The sequence below is a fragment of the Seriola lalandi genome, unplaced genomic scaffold (genome assembly GCF_002814215.2).
Source record: "Seriola lalandi dorsalis isolate HSWRI2012SDOR001 ecotype SW California unplaced genomic scaffold, Sedor1 jcf7180002050318, whole genome shotgun sequence".
In the NCBI taxonomy this organism is placed as follows: domain Eukaryota; kingdom Metazoa; phylum Chordata; class Actinopteri; order Carangiformes; family Carangidae; genus Seriola; species Seriola lalandi.
In genome coordinates this window covers 19,703-30,538 of record NW_019520871.1, presented here as the reverse complement: position 1 = coordinate 30,538, position 10,836 = coordinate 19,703, and the positions used below count along the sequence as shown (strand labels likewise).

Genomic DNA, 10,836 nt, shown 5'->3' with positions numbered 1-10,836 from the left:
TAAAAGCGGGAGTTTGTATGTGTTTAATCATGTATGTATAATATGTATGTTTAGAAAGATGTGTGTGTGTGTGTGTGTGTGTGTGTGTGTGTGTGCGCACGTGTGCGTGCACATATAGGATCAAGATTTTTTTTCCTCTGCTCCAGCAACAGTCAGAGCCATATTGTTTTCGGTTTGTCCGTCCCGTTCTCGTGGACACGATATCTCAGTAACGCCTTAAAGGAACGCAGCCAAAGGTAAATAGGTCAAGGTCAGTGTGACCTGACAAATCAGTTTTTAGCCATTACTCAGAAATGTAACTTGAAGCTAGTCTGAGTGGCGGAAGGATACGACCAGGAGGAGGTGATTCTAGTTTATGTTAGGACAAGGGACCTTGTAATGCATATGCTAGTGCAGGTCCCCACAAGTGTAGTACTACAAACACGTGTGTATGAACATATTTGAGCATTAACGAGGAATTAAAGGATCATTAGTCACAGAACTCCTTCTTGCCCCAGATATGGACCAGTATTTTATCGTTAAGCCAGTAATTTGTTGCCGTTGGTGATGTGTGACTCATGAACAGGAAGAAGAAGAAGAAGAACACGAGGAATAGCAGGAAGCAGACAAACATCCGAAAGAAGCATCAGAGCAGCTGATGCTAACTGTTTCATGCTGCTGTGGTTGTCATGACAACTGAAATACAAAGATTTGTCAATGAAAACTGAATGAAAGCTGCATTGTAGAGTCAGATAAGTCAAAAGGGTCAGAGTGAAAACATGGAGGAAACATTGGGTTTTCAGAGTGGTGTGTTGCTGCAGACGATGATGGTCAGAGAGACGTGAGAAATAAAACAAAATGAAATCTGTTCAAATTTAGTGAATCATTTATCTTAAACAGGGATTCAAATGGGAGTGGTTGGCTCTGTTTTCTGGGGAATTATTAGAGGAAGACAAGTTTTGGACACAAGGATTCTCACAGGAACAACTTCTGGCAGCTGGTCAGTGACATTGTACCAGAGAACAAAATACAGACAGAGATCGAAACTCTCCTCAGCTCCTGAAGAAACGTGTCATCTAAAAAACTGTATTGGGGTTTATAAAAGTCACATTATTATTTGTTCATTAAATATATTGATATTACACAAGTGTCTCAACAGTTTGCACAATGGCAAACACTCCGATTATTAACACAGGACTTGAGTCATAACGAGAACTGCAGCAAACTGTTTAATTTATCTATATTTGTGGTTCCCAACCTGTGGGTCGGGCCCACTGGGGGGCCGCAAAGGTACTGCAAGTGGGCCAACAAAATACTATTTGTAAAATAGTACTTGTAATTTTGGTGAAAAGACGTAACCATATAATAAAATATATGTATATAAATTGTGATTTGAAATTTTTAAAAATAATTAACTAGACATGAAATAGGATATGAGGTTTTTTCAAAAGACACTGATTATAAATAAAGTTGTTAAATATGCTCCAATTTCCATTTAAAACATCTTTTCATGCTAAAAAAAAATGACCACGAGGAAGTGATGCTCGCTCTAGCCGGATCATGTAATCAATGACTGATAAACATGTAAGACGCTCCATGGCCGACCTGTACTCTGCTCTTTTTCCAGACGAGATCAAGCTGGACTCCAAAGACCTGCGCTGGGTGGGGGCCTGGTGGCTCGGCTTCCTGGTGGCGTCCTGCCTCCTCTTCCTCACTGCGCTGCCTTACCTCTTCTTCCCCAGGGACATGCCCAAAGAGGTGAGGAACAGAGGAGGCGCTGAGTGGAGCTGAAAACACACACATAAAAGTTAGATGGGAAACTCTAACATCAGACGCTGGAGTTGACACGATGCTCCTGAACGCACCATGAGTCTTTCTCTCTGAGGTGAACAGTGTCTTGTTTTCATCAGAGGAAACAAACGAGCCCACAGGTCGTCTGAGCAGCAGGTTGTTATGACATAGGTTCTGTTGCTAGGCGACATCTAGTGGTCGTAGTGATGATGACAGGAGCGAAGGGAAAGTGTCGGTGACAGAGTCCACGTCAGGAGGAGGTGGTGGTGGACGGATTAATGTGACACAGGAGAGCGGTGTGTTCGATTCCCACGTGAAACCAGCTGTTTATGTTGTAACCATGACAACAACAGAGATCATCTAATGTTGAGGAAGGGCTTATTTTTCCCTAAATGACGATGATTTCCTAAACCTAACCAAGCCATGACCTTTATTATAGTAACCATGGCGACGAAGCCAGGTACGCCGCTCTCGGTACAGTCCGCGTTTTTCTCATCGTAACCATGACAACCGAGGGTTGATGGTTGCTCAGGTTCAGCTGAGCCGTGTCCTCGCTGCGGCTGATGTGTGCCGCTCATGTCTCTTTGGTTTCCAGGCTTCTGAACTTTTAATCACCAGTTCGCAGATGTCGCAGTTTGTCAGACGTGATTGCGACTTAGATGTCGACATGAAGTTTAAATCTTGCTGCCATGAAACCAGAACCTCCAACATGTCGGCAGCTCGGCTCGCAGTCAGCTCACACTGTGTTTATGTGTTTACTGCTTCGTTCAAACCAACACACCCACTGATGAGATAATGATCGGCTGAAGTCAAACAGCAACATGTTTAATGACACTCAGACAGTCGAGGGAGGGAGGAAATGAGCCTCAGAGGTTTAAATAAACCGATTTAAGAATATTTTCACTTGCAGCCTAAAGAGGGAGGGAAAAGAATCTGGAAGGAAAATCCGTTTTAAAACAGACAATTAAATTTTAGGTTTGAATCTGCATCGAGTGACTGACAGATTTAAAAGCAGGTTTTACTGTTCGTCAGCAGGAAACATTCACATGTTGCTGCAGCACAAAAAACGCAGGAAGTTAAAGGATAAGCATTGTTATCTAAAATTTTATAAATAGATCTTGCAAATGTCGTTTGTTTGTTTGTTTGTTTTGCAAAGACACTTCCTGTATTATTACGTCTCTTGTCTGTTGAGCTTTTCAAGCTGCATGTTCCTCAGTCACTTCGGAGTTAATCAGTGTGGACGCTCACGGGTTCATCTGTCCACCGTAAACATGACCAGGTCTTTTTTAATTAAAATAAGTTGAAATTTTCAAATCAAACTTGATCAGCAACAATGAGATAAAGAAACAAGAAACTGAATTAAGTTAAAGTAAATGAAAGAAATGTAATTAATGACAAAGAGAATGAAAAACTACAACATGTTCATGAGCTGAACTCACTTTGTGTCAACAAGCTCAAACAGCGCCGGAGTGTTTTGGCTCGGTTCCCAGAACAAAGGGAAAGTTCAGCACAGATTTATCAGCTAAATGAGGAGAGACTGATCCAACAGTTGCTCAACAGACGAAACTCAACTCGACTCCCTGAAGTGACGCAGCAGCAAACTGAGAGACTTTCACTTTTAAACTCCAGCAGGATTTCACCTCTCTCTCTGTGAACGATGTCAGAGGTGAAATCTTTGTGCCGTGGTTAACCACTGAACATACAGATGTCTGCTGGTGGCTGTTCTCCACACACACACACACACACACACACACACACACACACACACACACACACACGGTTTGACCTCCATGAAACAAGATGTGAGATCTCCAGCTTCTGTAACCTTATAATCCTGCAGGATCTGTTTTGGGATATTCATGCTCAGATTCTGGGCCGGCGCTCGGCTGCAGATCCGCAGGCAGTTTTGGTTCCAGTCTTTTCATCAGATAAAGACAGAATCTCCACATTCCACACATTCTTCTTCTTCCCACTATCTGTTGTCCCAGACTGTGGTTCACTCTCTGCCATTCAACAAAACCTTGTGCACTGCTGCTCTGCGTGTCGTACGTGGTTAAACAGCTGGATGCTGACGAGCGCCTGTCAATGACCATCTTCTTGCAGAACGCCTGAAACTTCATGAGCGAAACTGTAAATAAACAAAGACTTCTCCACTAATGTCTCTCAACTAGCAAAGTACAATCACACAGCCGGTCGACAAGTGCTAACGTTAGCCGTCTGCCAAATCACATGTAAGTGATGTGCTGACACTGGCATACATTAGCATGTAGCGTTAGTGTAAATTAGCATCACTGCAACATCAGAATGACTTCCTGTTAGCATCAGTCTGCACATCAACAAACCAACACTGTGCACAGGAAGTTAATCTAAACATGTCTCATGCAATGTTTCAAAATAAAAGTCCATCATGAGTTTATTGCAAATCAAAGTGCGGCTGTGCTTCTGTGTGGATGATATATAATACCTGCATTCACCTTCGTCTACGGACCTGCTGTGTGTGTGTGTGTGTGTGTGTGTGTGTGTGTGTGTCTGTGGTGCTGATCTCAGTGTGTTGAATTAACTCTAACTGTGTTTCCGTTTTTAGTGAAAGTACTCTCAGGAGAAGTGATTTAAAAACACTGAGGTTCAGCTTCACTGTGGACTTTGGCAGCTGTGTGTGTGTGTGTGTGCGTGCGTGCGTGCGTGCGTGCGTGCGTGCGTGCGCGTGTGTGTTTATTTAACCCAGTGAGTCGTATCAGTTCGGTGTTGAGCAACCTCGTGGCACCAGCAGCTCCATGTCTTTGCAGAAGGGCTGAGGCACATTCCTCTGCTCTGAACTGAACACTGGATTTAAGTAACGTAAACCATCTGATGAGTAATTGTTTGTATATGATCTTCCCTTCATTGAGCTCCGCGGCCACCCAACATGACTATGATAAAGGATCTTATGTAAGGCAGCGGGGACGTGTGCAGCAGGTTGAACCCTGATGTTCACAGTTGTTTTTAAAGCAGCTATAATCCACATTTTATAAAACACTGCACTAATGCAGCTTTACACTGAGTTTCAGCTGTTTTCAGAGAAACATCCGTAAAAAACAACAACTCCAACCTGAATGATGCTCTGATTCGACCCGTACCAGTGTCTCCTGAGTCAGCGCATTTGTTTTGGGGGTTTGTGTGTTTTTGTTTTGTCCTCCTGCATCACGTTAACGATGTCGTATTTGTTTTCGTATTTTTGTACCTGTTTTTGAACCTGCATTGTTTCTGAATTTGATGGGAGTGTTTTTAAGCCGTTGCAGAGCGTTAGCCCTCGTCAGCCATTGTAAGATGTCACAGACGACCTATGGGTTTGTTTTCTACAGGACAGTCTCAGACAGACTCACACAGAGAGCAGCTGGTGAACATAGCGAAGCATTTAGCAGCTAAAGAGTCAGATATTTCCCTCTGGAGCTGGTGGAGACCAAACACAGAGCTCAAACTGCTGGAGGTGGAAAAAAGCACCAGTTTGATCACAAGTTCAATATATCAACTTAAAAGATGATGATATGTAAATGCAGTTTCTGCTGAAAACAAGTGGACCACACATTATGTTCCAGAAGAACAACACAACAAACATCTCTCAGTCTGAGCTCCTGTCCTGACCTGTGCTGGAGGTTGGAACGTAGAGGAACTGATAAACCAGGAGCTTCACCTCAACAATCAGCTCCCAGTTCTGTCTGAATATGTTGATGACCTTCTATCAGAGCTTCATCTCACCGTCTGATTCAAAGTTAGGAATTAGTGGTTTGTTTTTCTTCAGTGTTGTAGACTAAATAAATGCTTGTTGCATGGGTAAGATAAACAGTCTCTGCTATAGTTGACCACACAGAGGATTGTTTATGGGGGGTGTCTTCAGTGTGAGCCTGTGTAACATGCAGACTTCCTTAAAGCCGCTGCAGCTGCAGACTGAGGGGTTTCGAATCCTGCAGTGAAAACACAAAGTCCAGTCTGTGATGTTCTGTTTCCATATTTGTCCAGGACGGTGCAGACGATGTCGAGTCCAGACCGGACAGCAAGCAACAGCAGACAGACCCGCCGCAGGAACTGTCCCTCCTTCAGTTCCTCAAAAGTAAGAGTCTCCTTCTGTCACTGTCTGAAGCTGCAGCAGAGGCAACTGAAGGGCAGCGATACTGAGCAGGGGTCACTGACATCACAGCCGGGAACATTTCTTCAGTGTCATGTCGTCCCAGTGATTCACAGCGGATTCTTGGGTAATTTGGGTGAACTGACCCTTTTCGAGTGAGACCTAATCAGCCTCACTGTCCTTCAGGTTTCCCTCGCATCGCTCTGCGGACGCTGCAGAGTCCCATCTACCTGCTGGTGGTCCTGGCGCAGGTCAACCTGGCGGCGCTGCTGGCCGGCCTCGCCACCTTTATGGCCAAGTTCATTGAGCGACAGTTCAGCCAGACCGTCTCCTTCGCCACCATGATGATAGGTGAGTGTGTCTGTGGGATTCATCCCCTGGAATCGGCATGAACGTATCATGTGTTACAGCTGAAGTCACGTTAAGCTAATGCTAAGCTAACAGCTTAATGTGTTTCCCTCAGGGGGAGTCAGTATCCCGCTGGCGGTGCTGGGCACCGTCCTGGGTGGAGTTCTGATGCGGAGATTGAATCTTTCGGTCAGCGGTGCCAGCAAGCTGTGCACCATCGCCATCCTGCTCTGCATGTTCTCCGCCACGCCGCTGCTGCTCCTCGGCTGCTCCACCCAGCCGGTCGCCGGGATCTTTCCTTCCAGTAACAGAACCTCAAGGCAAGAGCTCAGACACACTCCACTCCACACTCAACAGCTCCCGAAGGCTTTTACCTGTAAAAGGTCCAGTTCGCAGGCAGAGGAAAGTAAACTAACTCAGGGTCAAAAAACTAACCAGGCAAGACAATCACAGGAGCGGGAAACACACAAGAGCAGGAAGTAGACATCTGAAACGAGAGGGAGAGATACCAAAATACAGACACCCAGGTACTGTGTCGAACAGTAGTAAATTTAGCTCCCCGTTAGCTTAGCAACAGGGAAGAGAAGAGTATTCACTGCTACTGACTGCTAGTCTACCACTAACTACTGACAGGGAACTTATTTTACCAATGGAAGGGAACTAATTTCATCAGGGTTAATTTAACTGCTTATAGGTCACTCACTGAAAGGGAACTAATTCTACTGTTGACATTAATTGAGTTCACTATTGACAGGGAACTACTGTCATTATTTACAGGGAAATCATTTCAAGCCTGAAAGGGAACTAATAGCATCGACAAAGCTCAATGGAATTTAACCATCACTATTTTTATTATTCATACGTGCGTTTTAAATAATGTATTGTGATACTGACAGAGAATTAATTTCACCACTAACTGGGAACTTTTTTTAAAACTAATGGCTGATTTCATTTTTTTTTTTTTCTGTTTATTGCATTCTGATTTTATTTATGAAGGAAAACTAATGTCACCATTGACATTAATGTTACTGACAGGGAATCAGTTTCAACATTGACAGGGAATTAATTTCACTGTTGTCAGGGAACTGATTTTACTACTGACTGAAAATGATGAACAGGGAACTAAATTTACTGATGCGGCTCTCAGAGCTGCCACCGTCACATTTTAGGGCAGTTAGAACAAATTCTACCATCAAACGCTTCACAACCTCAGACTAGTTAAAGTGTGTAAGTTTAATAATGTGTGTGGTTTTTATTTTCAGTGCTGAGTTGCCGTGCAGCTCCAGCTGTCGGTGTCCTCATGAGGCCTTTAACCCGGTCTGCGGTTCAGACGGGGTGGAGTTCAGGTCTCCCTGCCACGCCGGCTGCAGCATCGTAGAGAAGGACGCCGGCAACAAAGTGATAGTGAGAGTTATTTAATCATTTTACTTTGAAATCCTCGAAACAAAAAACATTTCTCCACTCTTTCATGCCATGAATTCAAAGAGACGTTCTGTGCGGTGACAGAGATCCAGCTGCCGGTTCCCTTGGCTCGGTGTTTTAGGTCGAGTTGTTGACGTCACACCTTGTGTTCAGTCTCATGATCTCTCTCGCTGCCTGATGCGTTCCACCTACATCTGTTTCTGTGGAAGAGGTCTTGAGTTGCGACACTGATCACTTTATTTTCATCAGAAACGATGACGAGTTGTGATTTCATTTTCAGGGTTGGTCTGCTCGTTGTTTTCCAGTGAAAATGGAAAAACAGTCTGATTCTTTTAGAGCGGCACCCGTCAGTCGAGTGAAGAAAGATTATTTTGATGTTCAAAACCAGTCAAACTGCAGCTGTCACTGACGTTTGATTGGTTCATGTAATATTCCTCAAAATGTTTCTCAAGATATTACAACTTTTTTCTCAAATAATTATGTTTTTTTTTTACTAATATTACGACTTGTTTTCTAGAAAAGTTATGAATTTATAAATGTACACACAGATTTTTTTCTCTAAAAATTAAGACTTAAACAAAGAAATTGGGATTTTTTTGTAATATTACAACTTTTTTTAGATTTCAGATAAAATTTTTTTCCTCAATGTCGCCCTAAAACTCTTGGACTTGGACTGACTGGCCAGATGTGCAGAGAATGATAAAATATCCGGGCCTTCTGGTAAACTGAGAGGGGTTTTGTAGAGCATCATTATTATACTGATCCAAATCCAAAAGAAGTGACTGATGACTCAGCTGGATAAAATCTCACCACGTTCAGTCCAGGAAACACCAAACACTCCCAGAGCTGAGCTGACGTGGACGTGGAGGGATGAAAGAAAGTGACTGAATAAAAATATCCAGCTGGAGGGAAATGAACTTTTATTTTCACATAGAAAATCAGAAAAGTACAGAGAGCTTCTTTTATTGCAGGTTTGAAGCCGACGAGTCGTTAAGAAACAGGCTGCGAGTTACTGTCTGTTGTATGAATCAGGTCCTCGTGAAATACTGACTGGTTCCTGCTGGAACTTGAATCCAGGAGCAAAGGGAGTAACGAGTGGGTATTTCAGAGGAAAGGATACTCTCAAGTATTTTTGTAAATACGTGCAGTACCTCAAAGCGCCACCTGAGGGTGTTCAGACGTCAGCTGTGGGTTCAGTGGAGCACACACAGGTAACTGATGTCCACCTCACCTGAAGCGTCTGCTCTGTCCTTCCTGTTGGTGATTGTAGTAAATTCTCCAGTAATCATCATCAGTGTGCGAAGCGGCCAGTAGGGGGCGGAGCCTCAGCCCGTATCCTGACACTGTTTGTCTCTGCAGAACTACACCGCGTGTCGGTGCGTCGGCGGTCTCGGCGGCGGTCTCGGCTTCGCCTCTCCTGGGACCTGCGGCAGCGGATGCGGCCACCTCCTCCGCCCCTTCGTGGTCCTCCTGGGTCTCACCAGCTTCGTTGCGTCCTTCTCCCAGACGCCGTCGTACATGATGATCCTCAGGTATGAAAACACCACGCTGAGTCTGACAAAGGGAATAAAGATCAGCTGGACTCTGTAGCGAGTATTTCCTGTTTGTGCTGCTTCACACTTGAAAAATTGAAATATTTAACTTCTTCCTTCTCTACATTTCTCTGACAGCTGTAGTTCCTTCTGTATTTCTATTCCTCGGCGCCGGTCAGAGCAGCCATTTTGTTTTCAGGTCGTCCGTCCGTCTCACTCTCGGACACGACGTCTCAGTCACACCTTCTTCAAATCTGGTTAGAGCGTTCACCTGGTCTCTGAATGAACTGATTACATTTTGTTGGTCAAAGGTCAAAGGTCAGTGTGACATCACAAAATACTTTTTAGCCATTACTCAAGACTTCACGGCAATCAGGACAAAATGTCCCCCAGATGTTTAATATTTGATGCGACTCTGGATAAACAGGAAGTGGATTAAGTTCATTAAAGCCACAGTGACTCATAACGACGAGGTGGAGCCTATTTTTAGATTTGTTTTATTGCAGCTGTAAACATATTTAATATTAACCAGAATATTTTCAGGCTTTTTGTCGAATAAAATATAATAAAATATAATCGTCATGGTGACACAGAGAACTCACCGTCCGTTTTCAAACTACCACCCTCAGTGACTCCTGGAGGAGTCAGATGTACCGTCTCTTTAAGGATCACAGCTGTAGATAAACAGCTGGTTACAGAACTGAGTGATTTATCCTGTGACTCCGTCCGACACGACGACACGTGGCGACAGGAAGAACCAGAGTTCTGGTTCCAGAGCGTCTCATCAGATCTGGATCTGTTTGAATCCTTTCATCAAGTTGAACTTTTATTTCTTTTGTCAGAAACTAAAGTTATAAATAAAGGTTGAGGTTTTAAGGTCATTAATATTGACAACCTGAACATGAGCAGAAGATCTAAGATATAGATTATTGATTGATATTGATTGTTGTGACTTCTACACTTGATTCTTCTCAAACGACTTGATCCAGAACTGTGATCTTAACGAGCTCCAGATATTGATCTGATGATCCGCTGAACTACAGAGACGCAGGTCACTGGAGGTCACAGAGAGATGTCACAGAGTGATGCATCTTCACTCACAAACAATCTTTGAGTCCAGTCACATTAATTAACATTAATTATCTACATCTGATATAATCTGACGCCGATGATGTCATCAGGAAGCAACCAATGAGAAGCTGCTGATGTTTCGGGACTGTTCTCTTTACCGATCTTTGCCAATAATCAATAATCAATCAGGAGATAAACTGAAGCGGAGGGTTACTCTGAAGGCCAACATTTAATAGCTTTAAGATCCAGCTCCCATAATTCACTGTTTCCATGGAGACAAAACAGAAACGTGTGGAAATGTTCCTGTCATCTGAGTGTTCGGACCGTGACACATTTTAACTCCTTCCTCCTGCTCCTCCTCCTCTTCCTCTTCCTCCTCTTCCTCCTGCTTCTCCTCCCCCTCCTGCTCTTCCTCCTCCTCCTCTTCCTCCTCCTCCTCTTCCTCCTCCTCCCCCTCCTGCTCTTCCTCCTCTTCCTCCTGCTCCTCCTCCCCCTCCTGCTCTTCCTCCTCCTCCTCCTCCTCCTCCTCCTCTTCCTCTTCCTCCTCTTCCTCCTGCTCCTCCTCCTCCTCTTCCTCCTCCTCCTCTTCCT

The 10,836-nt window shown here is 44.1% G+C and overlaps 1 protein-coding gene across 1 annotated transcript in view; it reads left to right on the top strand.

Annotated features, from left to right (window-relative positions):
* Positions 1–10,836, top strand: part of slco2b1 (solute carrier organic anion transporter family, member 2B1) — a 23,325-nt gene that overhangs the window by 8,532 nt on the left and 3,957 nt on the right. The window contains exons 7-12 of the mRNA XM_023399073.2: positions 1,607–1,737; positions 5,767–5,857; positions 6,059–6,223; positions 6,336–6,540; positions 7,483–7,624; positions 9,002–9,174. Of these exons, the coding sequence (XP_023254841.1) occupies positions 1,607–1,737; positions 5,767–5,857; positions 6,059–6,223; positions 6,336–6,540; positions 7,483–7,624; positions 9,002–9,174 (907 nt within the window). The remainder of the gene's footprint in view (positions 1–1,606; positions 1,738–5,766; positions 5,858–6,058; positions 6,224–6,335; positions 6,541–7,482; positions 7,625–9,001; positions 9,175–10,836) is intronic.